We start from the raw sequence: 27,433 nt of genomic DNA on the forward strand, positions 1-27,433 counted from the left end.
TTAAACTAATAGAAGCATGTGGAGGCAAATTGTCTTGTCCACCAGACTGATATGGTTAAGTTAGAGCACAGCATTTTGCCAAGAACTTATATTGGCTGGGGGTGGGGGGGTGGGGGGGAGAATACAGCCTAATAAAAATCCTTTCTGGTCATATTCCTTCAACTTCCTGAGTCCTTGAAGAAAAATCGCCTAAGAGGTTTCTGTCCCTCAGCGCTCTCCGTAGATAACTGACTCCTCATTGGCTGGGAGCGCTGACGTCTTATTGTGGTGCGGTCGCGTTTTTCCGAGGAGGGGGTTTGTGCTGTAACACATGCAGCTGGGACCGATGGCTCAGAAGCCGCTGCGCCTGTGAGTGACCCTGAAGTTGAAGAGTGTGTGTGTGTATGTGTGTGTGTGTGTGTGTGTGTGTCCCTGAAGTTGAAGAGTGTGTGTGTGTATGTGTGTGTGTGTGTGTGTGTGTCCCTGAAGTTGAAAAGTGTGTGTGTGTGTTTTACTTGTAGGGGTCTTCCTCAAGACTAGAAGGGAGGACGAGTAGGCAGGGGTGGGAACCGGGAGCTCAGATCACTTCTTTCAGTGGCCGGCCGGAGGGAGCGCGGGGGGCTCTGGTCACTTCTTTCCGTTGTCGGGGCGTGTCTGTTTCCCGGCGGCTTTCGTTTCCTAGAGGTAGTCTCTTGGCAACCCTCGCTGGGAGAAGCGGAAGTTGCCAGTCTCAGGTCTCCATCTTAGCCCGTTCTGCCCCAGCACGTAAGTTCCACTTTGTCTCCACATCCTGTTTATTTATTATCATACTTTTCTGGGCACGGAGTCCATTGATGGACGCTGGTCAGTGGTGTGCCCTGTAGATAGATTGATAGGACTCCTGCTCTGGTGCACCTTTTTGGGAGAAGGGTGGTAGAGATCTTCCGCTCATTCATTCATTCAACAGATATTTCTTGAACAGTTGTAATTTGTTCAGTAGGCAATGTGTTTAGGTGTTGGACAGATGGACTTTCTGCTTTAGTGGAATTTGTATTCTAGAAAAACGTAACAACCCAGTAATTGTAAAATCACAGTAATGATAAATGTCAGAAGGAAAACGTTCACTGGTGTGGGACAGTTTATAATAGGGCTTAATATGACAATTCAGCGAAACGAGGATTGAACCTGGATGAATATTTTTGTCTTTATCCTTTATAAGTCAGAGAACTGTTTAAGGACACCTTGGCATGATCAAATTCTTATTTTGGAAGCGATTCTGGCTGCTACTTGGAGAACGAATTAGAGCCAAAGTAGAGGACAGCTGGGTTTAGGTAGAGCGATGTCAGAACAAAAGTGCAGGGATTCCATGTATTAGGGAGATGGACTCAACAGGCGTGGGAGTTGGTTAAGTTGTGAGAAGAAAGAGTCAGCACTGTCAGGAGCCTGAATTTGTTTTTCTTTTGTGGGATAGGAGATATTGGGTAAGGGGCCAGATAAGGAGAGGATAATTCAGAGGTGCCCTGTGATGGACCAACTCCGTGACGACTCTCACAGAAACAATCAGAGTCACACATGACAACTGCTATGATAGGGGAGGTGGAGGGTGTTGTGATGGGAGCAGCAGGAGCTGGTGGCTTATAAGGATTGGAGTGGTCCCTAGAAGAATTGGTGCTCATAAGATAAAAATGTTTAATAGTTTATTACAGAGCTTGCTCTGAAATTCTGTATGGGTTTATGAAGTTTTGAGAAGAGGGTGACTTTCAGAGCCTGTCAGGAAGGCTTTAGAGATGTGCTTGGCCTTGAAGAATGGAAAAAAATAGACTCAGGATGGTTAGGGTGGAACTGTTAGAAATCACTACCGCAGGACTGGCAGAGGCAGAGAGTGATCAGATTGGTAGTAGGAAAAGTTTCTGGTAGGATAATTTGGAGAAGGCACTAGGAAGAGTGATCAGGGACTTGTGGAAGGCTGTTTTAAGGCAGTGGTGTTCTGATGTTTTGGAGGAAATTACATTAAACAAATGACTATATGTAGGATGAATAGGAATAAGTAAAAGCTTTGGAAGAGAATTAAGTGCCTTTTATGCACTTAATATAATGAATTCCAGATTCATTATATTTCTCTTTGAGTCTCCATCTACTGTATCACAGGATTCTCAGTCCTGTAGTTATCTCTATTTTTCCTCTTACCTCATTTCCCATCCTACTTCTCCATTCCAATTTGTGTTCAGGTCTTCATAATTCTAAATTTCTCATTTGTTTCTCTCTTCCCCATCTTCATTTGACATTGCCTTTTTGCTGGAATATTTGCCTATAATCACTTGTTTCTCCAGACCTTCTTTCATTCTGTTACTAAAATAATTTTTCTGAAGCAAATTTGGTCATTCCACTACCCAACTTGAAAATGTTCTGTGAAATGGACAATGACATTTCGCACACCAGAAAAAACATGCTGACAAAATATTAAGAACTGTGATAGCTGAAGATGAATTAAAATACATTAAGAAGGTGATATGAAAAGTGGGAAAACCATGTAAATCAGAATTATAAAAACTCAGAAATGAGATGATAGAATAAGTTATTTCACAACTTGGGGTCAGTCTGATTTATGAAACTCAACTCTTGCCAGTTTCTACCTCTCTGCCCCTTAACACTTTAGCTCCTATTATTGGCCTTTTCATGGAAATTTATAATTATCACAGTATCCCCTTCCCTGATGGTAAACTCCTTGAAGCTTGAGCTGAGCATTCCTGCTCTTTATACTCCTAAGATGTCCTTAGGATAGTGCTTGGATATTATACTTAGCATATTGTTGGTGTCCCAGACTATTTGATGAATGGATGACAAACATTCGGTGCTGAGATAGTGGCAGTGGAAATGAAAAAGGACAGAAGGATTGTGAAAGATATTTGGAAAATGGAATTGATGAAACTTAATGATTGGATGGGGAATTTTTTTTTTAAAGATTTATTTATTTATGCATACAAGAGCTGGGGTACAGGCCAGAGGTGTGGGGCGTGAGAGAATTCATCAGAGACAGAATCGGGAACAGAACAGACAGATCCACTGAAATACACTGCTGAGAGGAGCAGTGGGCGAGACAGGAGAGGACTGCTGCGCCATATGGGCCACCTCCCTGGCTGGGGATTGAACTCATGCTACAGTGGTTGAGGATAGCTGCAGATAATTATAAATTTCACAGTGCTGTGCCTTAACCCCTTGCACCACCAAAGAGGCCCCAAATGGGGAATTTTTGACTTGAATTTTGACCCATCCACAAAACTTGGGAAGAGAGAAGAAACTGGGTCAATTTTGGAGGAGATAGTAAGCTAAATCTTAGATATGATGTCTTGGAAGTAATGTTGAGGCCTTACTGGAGTGGTCAGTAATAGTTCACATGCACTGAACCTCTCAGGGAACCTCAGAGAGACTGAATCAGACATCTGTTTAATAAGGAAAACTGGCAGGCCTTTGTGTTTCTTGAATTGCCTTAATGTTTATCTCTTGTTTGCAGCTTGGCTTGTGGAGATGTTGAAGGAAAGTTTGATGTTTTATTTAATAGAGTTCGAGCAATTCAAAAGAAAAGTGGAAACTTCGATGTAAGATGTTTCTTTTTACTGAATTTAATTTTACTGTTGTAGACAAACATACTGAAATAGTTTGGGTTTCTTATTCATTTCTAAATTGAATGCATACTCTTCCTTTTTTGTCCAAACGAATTCCTTTTGTGAGCATAGGCACACAAAACTCCAGAGTAGTGGGGAAAAAGAAGACCTGTTTACCTTTTAATAATTTTAAAATTTGAGCCTTGTTACTTTATATAAAACTGAAAACAGACTAGTAAAATCTCCCTGGGTTAGATATATTTAATCCACATTAAATCAGATAACGTGTACAAGTGTTTCACAAACTAAACAACCCTATAAACATGTTTTGTGTGTTGCCAACTAGACTGTAGACTCCTGCAGCACAGAAGGCTCTCTTTGGAATGCAGATAATTTGTTCATAGGGCTAAAGATTGAGTAAAGAGGCAGGTTTCTCTTCTGCCTTCTCTCTCTCTCAGTATCTAATATTTTAAAGTTTTGTATTTCACAGAGGAAATCGTTAAGGTCCATTTTTCTATCTTTCCCTGACCACCTCTTCCCCATCCCTATTTGAATTTGATTGCCAGTGAACCAAAATTTAGTAGTAATAATTTATAGAATTAAATAATTACTGTAATCACTACTAAAGAATTATGTGTTGAAATTTTGCAAATTGATTTGGGATCACTGAGTAGGATGATTAGCTGAATGATGTTATTATCAATGGTGTACCATTTGATTAAAAAACTCATATCTGTTTAAAAACTCATTTTAGCTGCTGTTGTGTGTAGGAAATTTCTTTGGCTCTACTCCAGATGCTGAGTGGGAGGAGTATAAAACTGGCATCAAGAAAGGTACAGAAATTATTTTTATTTAACAAATGATTTCTTTTTTTTTTTTTTTTTAAGATTCATTTATTTATTTATATAAGAACCGGGGTACAGGCCAGATGCACGGGAGGGTGAGAAGATTCACCATAGACAGAGCGGGGAACAGAACAGACAGACTGATGAAATACACTGTTGAGGGGAGCAGTGGGCAAGACAGGAGAGGTCTGCCACGCCATATGGGACCCTCGCCAGTCGGCCGGAATTTAACCAGTGCTGCAGTGGCTGCCGATAGCCTCACAGCACTGCGCTCAACTGCCTGCACCACCAGAGGAGGCCCTAACAAATGATTTCTAATGAAGTTTCAGCTTATACCATTCTTTCTGGGTTATTTTTCATGGATGTTAGTTATTTAAGGATTTCCCTTTGAGCTCTGCATTATGCTGGGAAGAATAACCATGCATCTAAATGTTTACATTTTTAATTTGGTTTTATTTAGTTTCAGAAAAATAACTCTTCTAAGTAGCAGAAATTGAGTAAATGCAGTCTGTATCCTTTTTCCATTTTTAGTATCTATATTAAGGTTTGTAGGGTCTGTGTTTTTCTAATTATATATTGACCATTATCTTTAGGATGTCACATCATCAGCCTAGTGATACCATTTAATAGTCGGGCCATAAGGTTGGTTATAGTGTACCCTAAGCATGTTTCACATATAGGATTGCAGGCTCTACTTTGGCTGTGAATATTTTCTCCTTTAGGGAGGCACTTTTCTAGTTTCAAAGCAGGTCTAGTAACTATATGGTATCGTGTTTCTTCTCACTAGCTCCTATTCAGACATATGTGCTGGGTGCCAATAACCAGGAAACAGTAAAATATTTCCAAGATGTTGATGGGTGTGAATTAGCTGAAAACATTACTTACCTGGGTAAGTCAACATTTTTTGCATTTTTTTTCTTTTTTTTTTTCTTTTAACATTTATCTTTTTTTTTAACCTTTTTTTAGACAATATTTGCTTCCCCCCACCCCCATTTTTTGCATTTGTAATGAACATAATATAGTGTGCCAGGAATTAGTCTTCCAGAAATTTGTGGCTGAATTCTTCTGCCATTGCTGCCTAAACATACAAAGCTTAAAGTTCTTTTTCAAAGTCTGTGTCTATACCCTTAATACTATGGCATTTTTTTTCTTTGTGTCTTTCCCACCTGTGTTTCCACAACCCAATATGTACTTTTTCAGCACTAGAGGAATAAGCTACTTGACTGCAATGCATGAAGTACTTCAGGTTTAAATTAAGAAATTCCATGTTTGTGGTCTCATCATAAAACACTGCTTGCATGTGTGCTAGTGATCTCTCTCTCTCTCTTTCTCCCAACCCCTCCCCCCCATATATATAATACTCTAAGCATTTGGAAATTCACATTTTCAGTGCTGATCTTGAGCTTTTCCACTCTGTCATTCTGGCTCCAGATCCACTTTTCAATTCCAGGTTAAAGTTGTTCCCTGCATAATCCCCCATATCTCTAATGGTTCTTTCAATATTTTTAAAAAATATTGAAATACTATCAAATTTTGCTTTTGTCTCACAAACAACCCCCTGCTGCCAGTGTACTGCTTCTTCTATCAGTCAACTTTTTTGTTCTAAAATGATCCCACTGCTCTTTATATTTCCTCTCAGTCACATTTCTCTAAAAAGCTGTGTTTCCTTTGTCACTCTCTCTCCCCATCATGGTCTATCTTCACCTTTATTCTCTACATCTGACTGTGGCCCTCATGTAAACAGTCTCATCTCATCTTGCTCCAATATTATGGATGAGTTTTTGTTCATGATTTTTTTTTTTTTGAAGATTTATTTATTTATTTATACAAGCACTGGGTACAGTCAGAAGCACAGGGGGGTGAGAGAATTCACCAGAGCCAGAGCGGGGAACAGAACAGACAGACTGACAAAATACACTGCTGAGGGGAGCAGTGGGCGAGGCAGGAGAGGTCTGTCACGCCATGTGGGACCCTCGCCGGTGGCCGGGGATTGAACTGGCGCTGCAGAGGCTGCGGGCAGCTTTGCAGCCCAGCGCTCAACCACTGCACCACCAGGGGAGGCCCTGTTCGTGATTTTTAACCACAGTTGTGAGATGCATATTTGGAAATCCTTTTGTTGTACATCTAACAAAGGGCTTGATGTTCATAAGGATGTGGCAGTTCTCAATGTGGCTATTAGATGTATAATAAGATCACTGCTGTAAGGTATTTGGCAGTCATTTTACAATATGAGATAGTGTCAGGAATGTAAGAGCATTTGAGGTTCTAGGGTTATTTTTTGAGATCTGGTAGGATGAGTAAACAATGAGTTTGATAGTGAATATGTGCTAGAGAGCTTGAAGTGCTGGCATAACATCCAATGTACATTTGGAAAATCATGTACAAGGTCAGTATTGTAGAGTACAGGTTTTGGAGAGTTGGTCCTATAAAGATGAAAAAGCTGAGAAGAGAATTAACTTGTTAAGGAAGAAATACAATAAGGGAAGATCAGTATTGTAGAGTACAGGTTTTGGAGAGTTGGTCCCATAAAGATGAAAAAGCTAAGAAGAGAATTAAGTTGTTAAGGAAGAAATACAATAAGGGAAGCAGGCAGATAGTAATACCTGTGGTGGAGGGTGTATATCTGTCTAGAGGGCAGGCAGAGAGAGATGAAAGTGATTGCAGGGGTATTTGGACAGATAAAGAGGTATTGTCAAATTCAGGGACCCTAAGTGAAGAGAGAATAGTGTCGAAGGCCACTCTCGGCAAAATGTCATGTCAGGAGTCCCTGAAAGGATGAGACAGCGTCGGTGAAACTTGAGGGCTGAGGAGAAGGGGAGTGAGGCAGACACAGACACTTTTTTTTGGTGCAAGTATCTCCTACTGAGGGACTCAACGGGTCTTTATTTATTCATTTTTTGCAAGCAGTGAGATTACACCAATATATGCATAGAACAAAGCAGAAACAATCGGTGCATTCTTTTCCCATAAACTTATGGCTCCTAAAGGTCTCAGCAAGATGGTAGCCTTCAAGGTTAATAGATAAAAAACTAAACCTTACACTAAAATTTATTATTTCAGTTTAGATCATTACCTAAGACAGCCTATAGCCGTCAGTATAGACTCTTCTTATTATATGGCCTTCAGCCGAAGACCAGCTGCTTTCTGGTTATCAGCTAACAGGGTTTTCTACCTAGGAACTTCTTAACACAATTAGCGTCATTTAAAAGCTTTCCTAAGAAACTTCAAAAAAAGCAAAAGAAGGAATTACTATAGTAGTTGTCCTGGATTGCTTGTCAGGCAGGTATAATAAATTGTTTCCCCTTGTCAAGTAGACCAAATTGTTTAGTGATTAATTTTTAAGCAGGTAATTTTCCATGCCATGTGCTTACAATATTCTTATACATATACTTTATTGCCCAATGTATTTTTCGAGAATTTTTTTTTTTTTTTTTTTATGACCAAGAGCAAAAAACAAAGGGAGATTTATAGGTTATAGATTAATCTTCAGCCCCACGGTGTGAGACTCTTTGGAAATCTGCGGCCCCACGGTGTGAGGCCCTTTAAAAGTCTTCGGCCCCACTGTGTGAGGCCCTTTTCTTAACTGCTTGCCAGCATCTTATCTGGCTGGGGCAGCAAGGCCCCGCAGAATAGTTTCAGGAAAAGAGATCTTTGGCAATTAAAGGGTGATAGTGACCTTTGAGAGCCTGGTGGCAGAGGGGAACCATGGCAGTGTGCTGAGGACTAACTAAAGGTAAAACTTTTCAGCATCATGTCCTCCTCATTTGAGAAATTTGAAACAGAACAGGAACTTTCTTAGTGTGCTTGTTCCTTTGTTGTTTTTTTATTGGTATGTTTGTTCCTTTCTTGGTTTTTATTAGTATATGCATTCCTTTTCACTAGTCTGTCCCTTTAGTTAGTTAGCTTGTGTGTTCCTTTGTTCCTTCGTTGTTCCTTCATTATTCCTTGTGGTATGTATGTTCCTTTGTTAGTATGTGTGTTTCTTTTCAGAAAAGAATATGATGTTCTGTTCTTTTCTGACTGGAAAGAGCCCTTTGAGAAGAGACTCTGGATGAAAGGAGGGTGAAAATTGATGGAGCAAGGTCTTAGAGGCAACAGGAAGGACTGGAGTCAAGGGCACAGCCAGGGATAAATTTAGAAGAGGGTAGAGTCTCTAATTTTTGCCAACAGTTGTTCTTTCCAAATGTTTTCCTTCAATTAGAAGTTGTTGCTCCATGAAGAGTACATCTGTTCTAGATTAAATTTCTTCAAAACCGCGCTTATTTTTTCTTCTAATTGCCTTTCCCTGTGTCCAGATGTCTGAGTTTTTTAGTATCTTCTGGAAGTTAGAAAGCTTTTTTCTAAATCAGTGCCTCCCACCTTTTTTCATTTGTAATCTGACTGGCCTCCACATAAGGGCGCCTCTTGCTTACTAACCAGGCTGGCTGTTGTGGTCATGCAGCACCAAAGTGGATGGGGGTTGGGGTGGGGGCCCTGTAGGAGAGTTTATAACTCAGGCATGTAGAAAAAAGGAAAAAACAGGGAGGAGGGAGATTCATGGCACAGGAAGCGTCATCTCTAATGACATTTCATTTTGCAGTTTTGACTACAGCATGTCTATTTTTCTTTGAACCCAGGTCGAAAAGGTATCTTCACTGGAAGCTCGGGGCTGCAGATTGTGTACCTCAGTGGGACTGAGTCCTTAAATGAGCCCGTCTCAGGTTACAGTTTCAGTCCCAAGGATGTGTCTTCCCTGAGAACAATGCTGTGTTCAACATCCCAATTTAAGGGTGTTGATATCTTGCTTACATCCCCCTGGCCCAAGTATGTGGGGAACTTTGGGAATTCTTCTGTGAGTAGTGCTTGTTCAGTTGGAATTTCTAAAAGCAACTTGCACTGGCTTAATTTGGACCTTTTTATTTTTTTGCTCTTTATATTTGAATATTTTAGCTCTCGGTACCATTCAATAGAAATTTTTTATGATTTTTTTTTCAAGACACTTCAAACTCAGTTGGCTAGAAAAAGTTGATCTTTTGAAAGCATGATTCACAGATGAGACTGCTAACACCCTAACTATAAATGAATGGTTCTTTAAATTAACGTCTCTATTTCAAGTGCTCTCTTTCAAGCTGCTTCTTAATATGTTTTGTGGTTCGCTGATGTTCAGTGAAAAGATTTATGAGTAGTGGCAGCTCTGAAGTTGTATTTCTCCCCTTCCACTCTGCATCACAGATATCAGCTATCAAAGTATTTTTAAAGATGGAATCATTTTGGGATTGAGGATACTGATCTAAATGGGAAACAAGATGTTAAGAACTTGGTCCTGCTCTAGTGGGAAAGCTTTCATGTTGGAATACAGTGTTGCTCACCATCTTAATAACTGTATAAGCCGTCTAGAAAAAGGTCCACCAGGTTGGTGAGTGATAGCTGTTATGGGAAGAGAAGTGCTACATTGGAAATAAGCCTGAGGAAGATTTTGAAAGTCTATGTGAAGGCAGAAAGCATGTGCAGGGAAGGGAAATGTAAGATGTATTTTGGCACAAATGTCAATTAATAAATTAAGAGTTATTTGTGGAGACCCAATAGAGAGTCTTGTAAAACACCCCCTATGAACTTTATTACAATCTGTTCATGACCAAAAAGGCCATGAGGTATCAACCGTTGTGAGAGAAGGTGTTGAAAGGAAAAGAAGCAATACTTTCTCCTCCTTCCACAAACCCAGGGTTATTCTTCATCTAGAGTGTAAGAGGCAGCATAGAGGAGATTCAGCAAAGCTCAAGAAGACCCCAATGGCCACTCAAGTGATGCTGGAAGCGGAAAAGATACGTGTAATGTCCCATAAGGAAGGATGAGAAGAGTGAGGCCCCTTCGTTTTGGGGGTACTAAAACAGTTTATAATTTGTAATTGAAGTTTATTGAAGTTTGTAAATAACCATACACACAATTTATAGGGAAGAAACCAACATAATTCACCAGTCCCTAAGATGCTGTAACTAACCTCAAAACCAGTTCCCTGCCCTTCAGGAGAGACCTGAAGGAGGCAAGCATAAGACAAAAAGAAGTTCTTGCTTTATGTAGTAGAAAATTAGTTTTGGCAATTTCTTTATTTCCAGCTAATGCCTTCCCTTGGAATTGAGTTCATAAATAATGTAATGGATGAGAGTTCACTTAATTTGCTATTAGTGGAAACTGGAATGTTCTGGAAACAAGTCTAACTCTTGTCAGACTTTATGTTATAAACTTTGTAACAATTGTAAGGTTGCGCCCTTCCACAAACCATGGCATCCTTAACTGAAGCAAAACAGAGTGCATGTTTATGTGAAGTTTTTCAGAGAGAGATACAAAAAAGATTGAAATTTTTCTGATTAAGTGAAATTTTTCTGATTAACTTAAGTGTGGAATCTACCATGCAAATACTGCTGCCCTCATTTGTATCCACAGATGAATGTCAGCGTTTCAGTATCTTCTTATATCTTTGCCTTTCTTGATAACTCATAGGTCTGTTATGATTGAGTTTCTGTTTCCTAGGGAGAAGTGGATACAAAAAAGTGTGGCTCTGCTTTGATCTCCAGCTTGGCCACTGGCCTGAAACCAAGATACCATTTTGCTGCTTTGGAAAAGACCTATTATGAAAGACTTCCATATCGGTGAGAAGTACCTTGTTCATTTTTTGTCTTATTGACGAACTAGCCTTAAATATTCTGTGTGGACGTCTCATGCTCACTTTAGTCATATAATGTCTTGGTTCCACTGAGCCAGCCAGGCACTGAAATGATTAACTCTTAAATCATTCAACTTCTCTGATTTGTTTCTTAATTTGAAATATAAGAGCGTGGACTATATATAAACCCCATTAAAGATTTGAGTGTCTGTGGTACCAATATTAATGAATCGTCGGAACTTAATATAGCACAGTAGGTCCTGTTTTGATCAGGTCAAACCAGTTTTGAAAACTCAGTTCTCAGTATAATCCCTTCAGAAGTATTTCAATTTAGGAATTAAGAGCTTGTATTGAGCTTTTTTTCTTTTTCTTTTTCTTGTTTGTATTTGTATTTGGAACTAAGTTTTTTAAAGGTTGTTTTGCAGAGGAAAGAAAACCAGTGTTTTTTTGTTGAGTGATAGAGTTAACTCCTCTTAACTGGTAAAGGGCATGGATAATCGCTAAAATAATTTATAAAAACCTTTTTTTTAAACAAAAGTAATATATGTGTTGTTGAAAAATATAGGCGGGCAAAATGAAGAGAATAACCTACCTTTTCCCCAATACTACCACAGCCTAAAATACAAATAGAGGTTTTAGGTTTTAAAACCTAAAGTTGCAGTTTTTGTACTTTGGATATATGATCTTGTTTTTTCCTCATAGCAGTCCTGTGAGCTGCCACCGTCCTGCAGACATGCAGGGAACATCTGAGATGATGTTACTGATGATAATGGACTTAAGACCTGGGCTTTTTTGTGGCCTGTGGAGTTTACATATTTCATAATTGTGAATCAAAAGTAAAGTTTGTTGGTAACCAATTACCTCTCAAATATGTTCTAGAAACCACATCGTTCTGCAGGAAAATGCACAGCATGCCACTAGGTTCATAGCGCTGGCAAATGTTGGAAATCCAGAAAAGAAAAAGGTGAGAATTTGAGTATTTAGGGGTAGGTTAATACTCATTGTCTCTTGCCCAGTGGGGCATTCAGATCTTTTCTTTTCCCAGCTATAAGGTCCTAGAAGCTCAGTGACTCCTTTGTAAAGATATGGTAATGAAAGGTCAAGTTTCCTTGGGTCTTTTGTACAAAGGATTTGAGAAACTAGGACCAGTGGACAAAAGCAAAACTTCAAGTGAACGATGTTGCTTTCTTCCCACATGTTCCTTTCTTACCCCTGCTTCTGAAGGTATTCACGAGTTTGTCCTCGGATAGTACTCTTGCTCTGCTTCTTTTATCAACTTTGTGTGGAAATAATAAAATCCTCCCCAAAATTTATCTAACCCCTTCTTAACTTTGGGAAACGTGGTGATACCTGGAACTTAGCTTTGTATTGGAAAACAGTGCAGGTAAATTTTTCTCATTCACCTGAGAGAGCATTTCTGACTCTCGGGCCAAAAGCAGCATGTGGTTAATTGTGACACTTAAGACCAGAACAGTCTGGCAACTGGGAAAATAGGCAGTAATAATCTGAAGAGTACTCACGGTAACATGACACAAATAATGTACATACCAATGTAAGCAAAGACAAGTTTTGTTTTTTCTATAATATCTTAAGTTTTTTAAGCCCAGTGTATTCTTAGCAAGGTTAGATTTGTAATTTTTTTTTAATTTCACTTTCAAAACCAAAGCACACTCACAGCATTTTCATTCTGCTACTTTACTACCAGAGACATGTTAGCCTCAGCAATTCATACTTCAAAGTGCATGCACAAAATAATTAATTTAAAAAAAGAAAAAACAAGGAAAAGTTAAAAAGAAAAAAAAGTGTTTGCATGTTGTAAAATTTGGCAAGCATCATTAAATTCATCTCAAAATTTTGTTCTAATTTATACCCTTGCTGGGGTGTGTGATTTTCTTTTCTACACACATTCTCACTGGGTAGTGTCAAATTTTTATTAAAGTTTTTGCCAGGCTGATAGGTGAAGATGGTGTGTCACTATTAATCAGTGGCATTGCTCTGATCACCAGTGACATTATGGGTCTATTCTTGTCACATGTGAAGTTTCTAATATGTATGTCATTAGTCTGAGATTGTAGGGGTGTGTGTGTGTGTGTATATATACATATATATGTATGTGTATATACACACACATGTATATATGTACATATACATGTATATATGTTATATATACATGTATATGTATGCATATATACATATATACATGTTATATATATGTACATATATATACACAATTTCTACTGAATATGCTGAAAAATTTTCTAAGGATAAGCAGCAAAGAAGTAAATATATATATATTAGATTCATAGTGCTGGCTGTTGTATAATATATGGCTGTTGTATAATATAATATATGAAGTGGTGAAGTTGTCCAGTTTAATAATTTTCTTTCCTTTTTTTTTAGTTTAGTTTTTATTAGTTAAAAAAAAAAGAATGCTAGTACATTGATTCTGTTGACAAATTATGCAAAGATACAGGTGTCAGAGACAGAAGCAGTTTGTCTTTAAAGGTTTCTGAGCAAATCCCTCTAGGCATTGTAGTGATGGTTGTTCTGTGTAAGGGGTGATTTTTGTAAGGCTGGAGTTTTGATTTGTTGCTTGTTACTTTGTCACTCTTGGTTAGCTCCTGCAGAGATTACTGGATTGGCATTTGATTTACTGTGTTTTCTCTGAGCTACAGATGGGCCAGTTGTACTCAATTTCTGAAACTTTCTGTGAAATCTTCACCATAAAATCGGTTGATTACATTTGAGTAAACAGTATTTCTCTTAATGTTGTTTTGTTTCTCCCCAAAGTATCTTTATGCATTCAGTATTGTTCCTATGAAACTAATGGATGCAGCAGAACTGGTGAAACAGCCTCCAGATGTCACTGAAAACCCTTACAGAAAATCTGGAAAAGAAGCATCCATAGGAAAACAAATTCCCGCCCCGGAGGTATGTTCTGATTCAGAGGTGGCATTTTCTGGGCAGGATTGCCCATAAGCAAATCTGCTTTTCTTGGTTATAGTTTAGTTCATAAGACAAATTTAATCCTTAGCATCTAACTCTTTTTTTAATCCTTGGAAAATCATGGTGGTGTTTAGAAAACCGTAGCAGATTTCAGGTACATTCAGGGTGTTTTATTGTGGTTTGGGTAAAGAGAGGCATATGTTAAGTCTTCTCTGTGTGATTCTGATTCATATGTTGGAATTTCATATATTGCCTTCCCTTTTCTAGTGTTAATGTTTCAGGGCAGATCCAAGTGCTGGGTAGCAATGTAATGAGTGTAAGTAGGTAAATAAGAGTCACACTGAGGAAATTTCTTTATAGTAAGCTTTCCTGATCATTTTTTCCTTTAAACCAAGGAATATTAAGTTCCCTTAGTAGTATTCATGGCTTGCTTTCTCAGACTTTTTTTTCCCTTTATGAGTAAACTCATCTTTATAATTAAAGCTGAGATTTTTGTGACCCTTGAAACTTGTATGATGCTTATGGCCCGTCCCTGTTTTCGGGAAGAATTGCTTTATTACTTGTGGTTTTTGTTTTTGTTTTTTAAAGATTTATTTATTTATTTATTTATACAAGCACTGGGTACAGTCAGAAGCGCGGGAGGGTGAGAGATTTCACCAGAGCCAGAGCAGGCAGCAGAATAGGCAGAAGGACCGAAGTACACTGCTAAGGGGAGCAACGGGCGGCAGGAAAGGTCTGTGCGCCATGTGAGACCCTTGCCTGGTGGCCGGGGATCGAACTGGTGCTGTAGAGGCTGCGGGCAGCTTCGCAACCCAGTGCTCAACTGCTGCGCCACCGGGAGGCCCCCTATTACTTGTGTTTTAACTTGTTTTTGCAAAGAGATGAATTTGATGGTATAAGCCTGATAAGTGTTGAGAAATATTGAAAGTCCAGGCATCAGGGCTGGGAAGATGTTTTCACTTGACTAGGCAGAAAGGGCTGAGAAGGAAAGCTGGACATGACAAAGCAGGTATATTTGTATGTGAATTTTTGACTACTTGTCTAACAGTTTCTTTAATAATGTTTACTCTTCTGCCTTGGCCATTGCAGGAGGAATCAGCCTGTCAATTTTTCTTTGATTTAAACGAAAAGCAGGGAAGGAAGCGTTCATCTACTGGCAGAGACAGCAAGTCTTCTCCTCACCCAAAGCAGCCTCGCAAACCTCGTAAGTACTTTTGTACCAAAGGTCTCCTGTGTGAGCAATAATTGCTATTTCAGGTCTTATTTGGGAAACAGCATGGCTAAGACAGCCTGTTTAGGCAGAGGAAAGTTGTACAATGAATCAATAATAAAAACAATACAAAGATGGCCTGACTTGGAAATAGTCTCAGGTGATTCTTATAAGACTAGGGAAAGACCTCTCTTCATATCTGTGAAACATGGGGTAAAAAGCCTGTAAAACCAACATATCTTCAAAAAATAGTGGAGTAATCAAACTGGTAGAATTTGAAGGCTCTTTTATTGAGATCCTCTTTCTCCACCCTTTTATTTCAAAGATGAAGAAATTGACCTTGGGAAAGTAGTCATCTTATCCAGGGTCACATGGACAGCTAGTGGCTTTGCTGGGGTTAGGATTGAAGCTCCTGACACCCAGATCAGTGTTACCAGTTGCATGCTACTTTAGTCAATGGGTAGTTATCCTTTTGTGGGTCACTTACATATGGATTGGTTACAAATTCAGAAATTTTCTAGTAAAGATTAGTTTTCATTATTAATAGTGAAGGGGTGGGGGTAGGTTTCATAGTAAAAAGCACAACAGCACATGCCACTGTGGCAGTGCTCATACACCAGTTTTTGCAGGATGTAACGATCAGACAAGATTGTATATGCTGGAGTTGTTTGCTGGAATTCTTGACACGCTGACATTTGGCATTCTTCCACATAAGCTCAGCCTCCAGGACCCTGTTGGTTTTGCCTTGCCAGTCCTGAAGTGGAAAAGCATTTGGTGGTCAACATTGGCACACATGTGAGTTACTTCCAAGAATCTTTTGCAGAGGTGATACCTGTTTGTTTTCTATTAACTTTGAGTTATAGTTTATATACAAAAATTACCCACTTTAAATATGCAAGCCATCACATAATGTGATTTTAAAACATAGCCATCACTTCGATCCCTCTTGCCCATTTACATTTAATACCTGTTCCACTCTCTGCATCAGGATTTGCCTTTTCTGGAGATGGCTTGACTTTCTCTTAGCATAATACTCTTGAGGCTCATCCATGCTGTAGTATGTATCAGTATTCCATTTCTTCCTGTTATCGAATGGTATTCCATTATATGGACATACTACATTTTGTGTATACATTCATCTATTGATAGGCAATTGTGTTGTTTCTACTTTATAACTATTAGAAATAACGTTGTTATCAGCATTTGTATGCAAATCTTTATCTGCATGTTTTTATTTCATTTGAATAGACACCTAGGAACTGCGGTAACTTTATGTTCAACTTTTTTTTTTTTTAAACATTTGTGTTTTATTTATTTATTTTTTAATTTATAAGCACTGGGTACAGTCAGAAGCGCGGGAGGGTGGGAGAATTCACCAGAGCCAGAACGGGGAGCAGAGCAGGCAGAAGGACCGAAGTACACTGCTGAGGGGAGCAGAGGGCGGCAGGAGAGGTCTGCGCACCATGTGGGACCCTCCTCCAGTGGCCGGGGAGCAGCTGGGGATTGAACTGGCACTGCATTGGCTGCGGGCAGCTTCACAACCCAGCGCTCAACCGCTGCACCACTGCGGAGGCCCAACTTTATGTTTAACTTTTTAAGAAAGTGTCAAACTTCCAAAATAGCTGAACCATCTTACATGCTCACTAGCAATGTATGGGGGTTTCAGTTTTTCCACATATAAGCCAGCTATTATTGTATGCCTTTTTCATTATAGTAATTCTCCTGTGATTTCCTAGAGCCAGTTTCACAAGATTTCTTGGTTTCTCCCTCCCTGACAGGTATTGATTTTGTAGGGTGATGCTTTTATATACTTTTGAACACTGTATTTTTAGTGTATAACTACTTTGAAGGTGATGAGTTGCCTTTATTAATAATTCGCTTTGTCTTAAAAAGGGAGTCTTATTGTCTAGAAAACCCTATTAGGTTAAAAATGTTTACATTCTTTTTAATATATCTTCAATCAGAAACTTGACTTTTGTGGTATTTATATAGATTTGTATCATGCTGAGAACTGAGTCACACTAAATATATTAAACTAAAGGGAACTGAGTCACACTAAACATATTAAACTAAAGGCAAAACTAATTCTCAGTTTTGCCTAGTAAAGAGTATATAGTTCCTAATGACAGATATACCCATATCCGCATTCTTGGTGTGAGTACCTGGAAACCTGAGATAATAATTTTAAGATTACTTGATAAGCACTGAATTATACTATGAGGACTGGATGTCAAGGGTGATTTTACACAGGCTGTAGAAAACTTATGAACAACTGTGTGTGTCTCACAGGAAAGTCATTCTATTTCAGTTTTTCCTGGAGACTTTTCCGTGGACAGGTCTGTTAGGCATTATACAATATAATTCTCTGACCCTTTGTCTCAGGCTGCAAGTAAACCATGATACCTCCTTTTCTTTCTTTTTTTTTTTTTTTTAAAGTACAGGGTTTTTTTTTTTTTTTTAAAGATTTATTTATTTGTTTGTTTATACAAGCACTGGGTACAGTCAGAAGCGTGGGAGGGTAAGAGAATTCACCAGAGCGGGGAGCAGAGCAGGCAGAAGGACCGAAGTACACTGCTGAGGGGAGCAGCGGGCGGCTGGAGAGGTCTGCGCGCCATGTGGGACCCTCCTCCGGTGGCCGGGTTGCAGCCGGGGATCGAACCGGCACCGCAGAGGCTGCGGGCAGCTTCGCAACCCAGCGCTCAACCGCTGCGCCACTGGGGAGGCCCGATACCTCCTTTTCATTCAATAAGAAGTTTAATTTTCAGTATTATAAGTGTACCTTACTTACCTGTGATTAGAATTGGCTATTTCCCAAGGCTCCTGAGGGAAATCTTTACAGATGTTTCTTAGTATGTGGTACTTCTGCAGACAGATCCTGCTATCCATTTTCCATTGATTTGTTTAAGTATGGTTTTTCAAAGTGACTTTTTCCTCCACTTCTCTTGACAGCCTGATTACCCTTTATTGTGAGTTCTTATAGACTAGAGTCTCAGTTTCATCTTATACTTTAAGTCACATTCCTCTCCTGACTCTGTTGTTTCAGACTGAAGAATCCTAGTCTTTTACATGTAATATTTGTCTTAATTATGGGCACAATTGCATCCCTAGGAGTCTGTATCTGTAGGGGTCAAGTCTGTGACAGAGTTGAACCATGAAGATGAACTCTTCATTGGAAGGAAGAACAAACTTGAAAAACTCCTATTTATACAGGAGTGCTGTTAAGAGTCCAGTATAAATGCTGCAGAATTCATGCATTTTACTTAGGGGAACAGCATTTATTCAGATCCTGTTTGCACATTATTAGAGATAATTCAAGTGTAGAGGTGATTAGAAGATGAGAGATTGACAGGGAGGGAGGATATGGGCAAGTGTGAAACTATTCACAAGAAATGTTTGGGGGTGGGTATTTGTTATTTAGTCTAGACTGGAAACCTTCAAGAACCTCAAAATGTGCAACACAAAGTAATAAGTGGCCTTTATGGCGGTGACTTTCTCCGCCCCAACATAAGAAAAGATGAAAAGAAAGTCTTCAAATACAATACAATAAATAATGGTTTTTATTGTAAACATTTTTAAGTGGTTGTGCTCAGTCCTCTGTCAAGGATATAAGTCAAGGTATGCTTTTAGTTTGGTTCTGATACCTCCCAGGTCAATCTGCTGGGACTTTTTTTCATGGTAGATGAGAAATAACTGATTCCTTCCTTCAGTCTTAACTTTGAACGCACCACATTGAAAGTATAGTTTGGATTGTTTTTTCTAAAGCTCCAGTACTTTCATTTGCCTGTACTGATAGTCATAGGCCCTTTTCTATTCCTCATAGTGTTTTCCCTTCAAATTTGTCAAGAGTGGTAGAGCCTCTTGCATGTATGGTTTTAACAGAAATAATTTTAGTTGATACTTAGGTTGCTGACATCCAGTGTTAGGAACCATACTTTTCTACCCCTTTGAATGTATGAGTATGAGGTTTCTCCTTTTTTCTTCCATCCTTATATGTGTTTGCTTTCATTTTATAGAGGTTAGTCAGCAATTTAAGGCTGTAAGGACACTGGATGCTAATCAAGTCACCTTAGCCTTATTTTGTGAGCCCAGGGCATTGTGTATGGGGTCATGTGGGGAAGGAGTGGGATTGGATGCTATTATAGGGAAAGTAGTCATTTTGAAATCAGAAGTGAAATCTTTCTGTGTCTGAAGGTGACAGCCAAAAAATTATTTTTAAGTTTAGAGCCTGGTTGGGGAAACCAATTGTTGTTTGGGTTGCTCCTCTATTTGAAGCCAACAGCCCTCTTGTGTGCTACTCTTTTGCTCCGAGTTCATTTGAAGGTTGCATAGAGATTTGTTACATTATAGTACTCAGCTTTACAGGCTCAGCCTCATGATCCTGGAATTCCTTCCATAGCTGCCTTCTTACCACATGCTTCTGCCTCTCAATTAGAAATCTGCAGTAAGTCTTGCTGGAAGCTAGAGCTTGGGCTATAATCTAAGAGCTGGATTATATGTTTCCCACACTTCAACATTTGTTACTGATAAATATATTGGTTGGAATGTCTCAGTTTAAAGGGTAAAATAGAAGTTTCTGGTTTTTGCTTATTCATGTGTGAAATAGGTCCCAAATGAATGACTTACTTCACTACAGTAGATCCCAAAATTGATCTCACCACTTTGTGCCCAGCCATCACTCTCTCTTAGTGACTTCCTTGCAGCAGAGCAGGGCTGAGGGGAGGAGTTCTAAATGTTTTATGTGCTTGTCCATAGGCCGGGGAGAATCATGCTGCTCCATCATAAACTGACACTAGCACCACCAATCACCCATTCCCCCTTCCCTGTCCACCACCTAGATGTGGAAGTCAGGCCATGGACCTGCTGCCACTAGGGTTGCTGATGGAAGGCCTGAGCTGTTTGTTTCTTCAATGTAATTTGTAATGTTGTACAACCAAATCTACCATCCAAAGCTCTGGAACCTCATTGGCTCCACTCAAAAAGAACTTTCGGACTAGTGTAAGCCCGATGGGAGAGAGAAATGGGGAGGGAAAAGGGCACACCATCCCTCTAAGTCCTTGATTGCGCCTTTGCATTGAGCCAAGGTTTGTATCTTTCACACCATGTATGACTTGGATGTCTACAGGTTCCCTTATCTATGGCATATATCCTGTGCATTTGGGTTGAAGCACCACTTGACATTACAAGAAGGATTTGGAGAGAGGAGATTTAAAAAAAATTTTGTTGCATGGAATCTTACTCTTTAGCAGATACCTGAGAACATTGTTGTTATAACTTCTAAAATCAGATTTTTTTGCAGGTAGTAATTATTATTATAATTGTATTATTTTTATTGAGGTAATAATGGCTTCCAACACTGTATATGAATTGAGGGTATAAGTTCATACATTGTCAGATGTATATATACCATGCTCACCACATAAAATCAGATTTTCAAAGTCGGAGAATTTCTTTGGATAGCCTCTTAAGCATTTTTTCCACCCCTTCAGGCTCATTCTTTGTATAGGCTTTTCACCCTGAAGAATCATATATTGATTTTTTTTTTAAAAAATGGAGATGGCCTTGATTTAAGTCTAGCTCCAGAAATACTTTTTTTTTTTCAAAGATTTATTTATTTATACAAGCACTGGGGTACAGGCCAGAGGCACAGGAGGTTGGGGTGAGAGAATTCACCAGAGACAGAGCAGGGAGCAGAACAGGCAGAAGGACAAAAATACACTGTTGAGGGGAGCAGTGGGCGAGATAGGAGAGGTCTGTCGCACCATGTGGGAATCTCCCTGGCTGGCCAGGAATCGAACCGGCACTGCAGAGACTTCGGACAGCTTCATAGCGCTGCACTCAACCCACTGCGCCACTGGGGAGATCCCGAATAATCATATATTGATGGCACGATTCTGTGTTTTCTCTTCAGTGCTACCTTGCTCTAGCCAAGGGAGGCTTATCTGATGACCATGTCCTCATTCTGCCCATTGGACACTACCAGTCAGTGGTTGAGCTTTCAGCAGAGGTAGTAGAAGAGGTGGAGAAGTACAAAGTTACACTGAAACGTTTCTTTAAGAGTCGAGGGAAACGGTGTGTTCTATTTGAGAGAAATTACAAGAGCCATCACCTCCAGCTACAGGTAAGTGGTCTCTGTCCTAAAAGCCCTTTGGGCACCTGGATGTTGATAAATATTTAAATAATGTCAGTTTAATACTCAGTTTTAATTAATTTTTAAATATTTGGTCCTAATCTAAAATTAAACACTACTTTTTTAATATTTGAAAATTTACTAGGAATTTTCTTACTAATATTTAAATAATGATCATGTAAAAGGTTAAAAAGTTTCTTTTAAAAGGTGATGACTTGGGCCTCCCTGGTGGCACAAGGGGTTAAGAAGTATCGTGTGAAGCTGTCCGCAGCCACTGCAGCACGAGTTCAGTCCCAGCCAGGGAGCTACCTACATGGCGCAGCAGACCTCTCCTGACTCACCCGCTGCTTTCTTCAGCAGTGTGTTTCTGTCAGTCCATCTGTTCTGTTCCCCACTCTGTCTCTGGCGAATCCTCTCATCCCCCCACACCTCTGGCCTGTACCCCAGTTCTTGTATGCATAATTAAAAAAAAAGAATTTTAAAAGGTGATAACTCTAGAGACTTCACAGGAAGATGCATCATCACTACAATTAACAGCACAGACAGTAAGGGCCTTGTTTAGAAGAGGAATGTGTAGTTGAGAAAGGTTCCAGGAAAGATTTGGGTCTTGATAACTAGGGTTTGGAAGAAGTGAATATTTTATGTGGAGGCCCAGTGTGAGTAAAGACTCAGAGATAGTGTTATAGGACAGGGAGAGGGTCAGCCCAAACCCTGCAAACCTGCCTATTCTAAATGGGTTCTGCCATCCGCCGCATCAACACAAAACATATGAGACTTTAATGGGAAGGAACTTTAATAAAACTAGGAAACAATACAGGTAAGGCAAACAGTCTAGTTTCTAAATGAAGCATCCAGAGTTACCTGTCCCCTCGTGGGTAAAAGTCCATCCAAATGGGATTGGCCCAGAACAAGGCCCCAAAGCCTGCTACAAGTCTAAAGCATCTTCCAGTGGGGACCCACAGAAAAGGGCCAGAAACAACCGGACAAGCCCGGAAGGAAAAGAGCAAAATCAACATCAAGATAAAAGCTGCCATTGTCACCTCCCCACGGGTCTCACCCACATCTGTGTCACCCAGTCCACGACCAAAAGACAAGCACAGTTTCTTTACGTGTCTCTAGGCTCCATGCGCCTCCTCCAGGTCTCCTTCTGGCTCCATCCTGCTTCCTTCCTGTCTCTTCTGCAGCTTCTCCTCTTCCTGCTCAGCTCCACCCTCCCTTGGGTGGGGCAGGGAACCTCCCCCTTTCCTGGGGACCACCCTGTTACAATAGGAAACAGTCCCTGAGAAATTCACTTTGTTTATAGACAGTTTATTTATAGCTGTGGTGGATTTCATTCTGGCACATTTGTTTAAGTTTTCAAATGGGCCTGATTCTGCCACAGATATTGCATAGGAGCTGGTAAAGGCTGGATGACAAAGCGATCTTTCTCCAGCCTTTTCCACATCAGAGATTGGCTCCCACATGTGGCAAGCTCTCTCATAAGTTTAAGTCCTTATAGACAGGCTGACACAGGCCTGTCTGACCTGAGGAGAATTTATGCTGAGGGGTTTTTCTTCACCCCTGTGATGAATTTGCTACTTCTCAGGGACTGTGCAGAAGGTCTGAACACTGTGGGTCCTGCACAAAGAATTGCTGGCAATCTCTTCTTCCCCCACCCCCAGCTTATTCCTGTGCCACTCGGTTGCTGCAGTACTGACGACATCAAAGATGCCTTCATTACCCAGGCACAGGAGCAACAGATAGAGCTGCTGGAAATCCCAGAGCACTCTGACATCAAGCAGGTAAAACAGGAGGGGAGGATGACGTTCAGGGAGAAGGAAAGATCTGGTTTCTGATATATTGAGTTTGAGGTACTAGCAAGGAATTCTAAAAATGTTAAATACAGGTGGCAGTTTGGAACTCGAGCTTAGGGTACTGTTTAGACTGGGGATAGAGATGGCATGACAGCAGTGCCTTCATGCTTTCCTGGGAAGGGCAAAACATTTCTTAAGATAGGAACTAGAAGGATGGGTGTCACTGGGAGAAACTGCCAGTCTGGCTTAAACTCTAGTTCCGCTAAGTGGTTTGGGACCTATAGCTGCTCATATCCTTTTTCTGGTGCTTCTAGACTCAATTCTTTGCAAAATTCAAGCTTAGAAGAGAAGAGTTAGGGGTTTAGGGTTCTAGAGCAGTAGTGTGTCCTCATGCAGCTCTGTTTACTTTTTAATTATAGTACTAATATTACCAAGCTGCTCTCTACTTAAAAAAAAAAAATTAGTGGAATGTTTAATTCTGTTTACTTTTTAGATTGCACAGCCCGGAGCAGCATATTTTTATGTTGAACTTGACACAGGAGAGAAGCTTTTCCACAGAATTAAAAAGAATTTTCCTTTGCAGTTTGGAAGGTTTGTATACATATATATGTGTTTATACGTGTGTGTGTGTGTGTGTGTGTGTGTATTTTAATGTATTTTCAGTGGACCCACTATGAACATAGTAGTGGACTGCATAAAAAGCCACATAAGAAAAAGTCCTTGTCCCAAGAAACCAATAGTCTTAAGGCAAGTCAGATATTTATATATATATATGACAGTAACTTAAGGCAGACTGTAAAAAGTACCATAATAGAGTTTTGAGGGCCAGTGTAGTTTAGAAAATCAGAAAAGGGAGAACTTGTTTCTACTTGGTCAAAGACTTCATGAAAGATAGAATTTGGGTCTGAGAGGTAGATTTACAAGGCAGACATGGGGTGGTTTTCTAACCTGAAGGAGTAAAGTGCTACCATTAATTGAGCATATACTCTGTACCAGGACTATGCCAAGAATTTTACATGCATTGCTTCGTTTAATCTTCAAACTATAAAGTAAGGACTGTCACCCCCATCTACCAATGTGAAGAAAGAGATTCTAGAATTGTATCCAGTGGAACTTTTTTTTTTTTTTAAAGATTTATTTATTTATGCATACAGGCCAGAGATGCAGGGGTGGGCAGGCAGGGGGTGAGAGGATTCACTGGAGACAGAGTGGGGAGCAGAACAGGAGGATTGACTGAAACACACTGCTGAGGGGAGTAGCAGACTGATCAAGAGAGGTCTGCTTCGCAATGTGTGTTTCTCTCTGGCCGGCCAGGGATTGAACTTGTGCTGCAGAGGCTGTGGATTGCTTCCTAGTGCGGTGCTTAACCCCTTGCACCACCAGGGAGACCCGTCCAGTGGAACTTGATGTGATGGAAATGCTCTAAAATACGTACTGTCCAGTATAGCAGTCACTAATCATATGAGACTACTGAGCAATTGAATTTTTAATTTAATTTCAATTAAGATTAACATTTAAATAGCTATATCTATCTAGTGGCTCTTGTAGCAGACTGCATGGCTCTAGAGGGGTTAGGTAGCTTGTCCATGGTCACACAGTGGTAGGTTCAACAGGGGACCCCAAAATATCTTAACCTTATTATTCTGTAATGTCCTAAAGACCTGAATGAGACTTCATTCCTGCTTCTCATATCAAGAATATGACTGCAGAACCATACAAGGAATGGTATAAATTAGGCAAAGACTAAAGACCAGAAGTGGGTGAAAAGAATATGGAGGGGAGGAGAAAATGTGCAGAATAGATTATCTGATGCCAGTGTCATGATATGCAGCTATTTTTTTTCCTTTATTAGAACTGAGCTTTAAGGCAAACTTGAACCCTTTTCGTACTAATTTGGAAAGCTTCCAAAAATTGCCATCATTGGATAAGTGTAGTAAATGCAGTTGTCTGCATTTTCAAAAAGTTAATTGATAAATGAGAACAAATATGTTAGGAGCTTCAAACATCAGACATCATTTTGTTATTGTTGCCATCACAGTAGATGCAAAAGTGGACTCTGGTGACAAAGGCACACGATTACAGATCTACATGGCACATCAGCCACAGAAGAGATTCTTTGAATGACTTTGTGCTCATGATATAGTTAGTTGTTTTGTCAGCATTGAGGATTTTCCAAAATACTAACTGTTACATAACATTTCATTATTAACAAAACACTTAAAAAGACATTTTCCCCCCCGCTCTACAAGAAAGGTGATTCTATCTTCATTTTATAGGTGAGGAGGTAGAGTCAAGGTTCTCCCAGGGAGCTTGAACTTGAGCGCGGGCCCTTTGACCTTAGAAGACTTATGATTTTCCTTTCCTTTTTTAACTCGTGATATATATTCAACTCTCCCATTTATTGTACCTTCATAATGGAAAGTGAGCCATATAGATATGCAAATAAAGTTACTTCTAATGTATCATTATAGGTAAAAATAAATGTAAAGCAGTGGCAATTAGAAGGTAGCATGTGTATGTGTGTCTGTGCATGCACGTAGTTATACTTTAGTCTGAGAGCTAAGATAAGTTATTTTGTGGTGTTGAGCTTGTGCTATTGTGCCTATGTGTGCCCCAGTCCCCTGCAAGGAGAGTCAGGAGTTTTAAGCCAGAGGGCTATGACACACTGTGCCTGACTCTGAACCATGCTCTCAGCAAATTCATGGTCTATTTGGGATGACAAACTGCAGTTTATAGCAGGATGTAAGCACAGCAGGTTTGGTGCTTTGATTGTTACCGCCATACCTCAAAGAAACCCTTAATTTGTATTCCATAGATGAGGGAATCAAGACTGAAAGTTGAAGTAATCTGTTCAAGTCATAGATAGCAAGTGGTGGAGCTATGGATGAAATCCAGCCTCTGACCTTTCTGACACCAGAGCCTGCCCTCTTACTGCTGTGTCATATTGCTTCAGTAATATAGTTCCAAGTTGTTCAAAAGAGAAGTAAATGGAATATGAAGGTTTAGGAAAGAGGTAGGACCTGAGCCAGTCACTTGAAATGCATGTGCACTTGATAGATAGAATGGCAGTGATGGCACTAGGGTAAAAGGAAATTGTATAAGCAAAATCAGAAGAATTTGCCTACCTTTGTTGGGTGATGCTGCGGTGAGGGCTGTGATTGTAGAGAAATGGGAGAGGGAATTCAGGCTGCTACTCTCCATTTTGACTTCCTTGTGCTTTTTCTGCAGGGAGGTCCTAGCCAGTGAAGCCATCCTGAATATTCCTGACAAGTCTGACTGGAGGCAGTGTCAGATCAGCAAGGAAGAGGAGGAGACTCTGGCTCGTCGCTTTCGGAAAGATTTTGAGCCCTTTGACTTCACCCTGGATGACTAAGCAAGGGGAAAAGCACTTTATGAGCTTCATAGGAAGTAGCAATCTGGTTTTTTTATGAAATGACAGTCTCCCATGGGGACTGTTTCCCTGCCTCTTTTTGGTGCATTCCCATGGAACCTGCCTGGTGCGAGAGGCTTAAAATGGAGTATTTTAGAAAAAGTCACATTCTAGGGTGAACATTTTGTTAAAAAGTACAAACATCAGCTACAAATATAGCTTGATTTTGTCAACATTTTCAGAAACGTAAACTATCAAATAAAATCCAGATGCTTTTCTATGGTTGGAAAGTGTGGTTTCATGTTACTTATAACCATTGAAATGAAGTACAGTTGATCCTTGAAAATATGAGTTTGAAATGTGTAGGTCTACATGGGAATTTTTTTTTTGGAGATTTGCAACAATTTTAAAAAAACAAAAACAAATTACTCAAATGGACTGCATTGTCTAGAAGTATTGGAAAAATTAAGAGAAAGGAATGTAATGAATGCTTAAAGTGTACTCTCATTAGGCACTATAAAACATACAAATTTATTTTTTTATTTATTTTATTTTATTTTATTTTTTTTAAGATTTATTTATTTTTATATAGGAATTGGGGTATAGGCCAGAGATGCAAGGTTGAGAGGATTCACCAGAGACAGAGTGGGGAACAGAACAGGCAGACGGACCAAAGTACACTGCTGAGGGGAGCAGTGGGTGAGACAGGAGAGGTCTGTCCCGCCATGTGGGTTTCTCCCTGGCTGGCCGGGAATTGAACTTGTGCTGCAGTGGCTGCGGATTGCTTCATAGGTTGCATCTTAACCCCTACGCCATCAAGGAGGCCCAAAACATACAAATTTATTATGAAAAGTTAATTTATCAAAACCTTCACACAAACAAGCTGAATGTGGTGCCATTCACAGTTGAGAAAAATGTAAACAAATGTAACTACATAAAATT

General features: G+C 39.8%; 1 protein-coding gene across 2 annotated transcripts; it reads left to right on the plus strand.

Moving 5' to 3' along the window:
- Positions 1-325: 325 nt before the first annotated feature.
- Positions 326-26,494, plus strand: CWF19L1 (CWF19 like cell cycle control factor 1; the record flags this gene model as incomplete). 2 transcript variants are annotated; one of them, XM_084245909.1, is made up of 14 exons in its annotated part: positions 326-348; positions 3,470-3,554; positions 4,315-4,393; positions 5,193-5,294; positions 9,022-9,236; positions 10,913-11,031; positions 11,925-12,009; positions 13,836-13,976; positions 15,081-15,195; positions 15,917-15,996; positions 21,110-21,319; positions 22,990-23,109; positions 23,615-23,712; positions 26,350-26,494. In XM_084245909.1, 14 exons carry the CDS (start codon positions 326-328, stop codon positions 26,492-26,494), a joined length of 1,617 nt encoding a protein of 538 aa, XP_084102035.1. The 2 variants fall into 2 exon arrangements, with proteins under 2 accessions (XP_084102035.1, XP_084102036.1); XM_084245910.1 differs by lacking the exon at positions 22,990-23,109.
- Positions 26,495-27,433: the final 939 nt, after the last annotated feature.

Source organism: Talpa europaea (genome assembly GCF_964194135.1).
Source record: "Talpa europaea genome assembly, chromosome: 10".
NCBI classification, from domain to species: domain Eukaryota; kingdom Metazoa; phylum Chordata; class Mammalia; order Eulipotyphla; family Talpidae; genus Talpa; species Talpa europaea.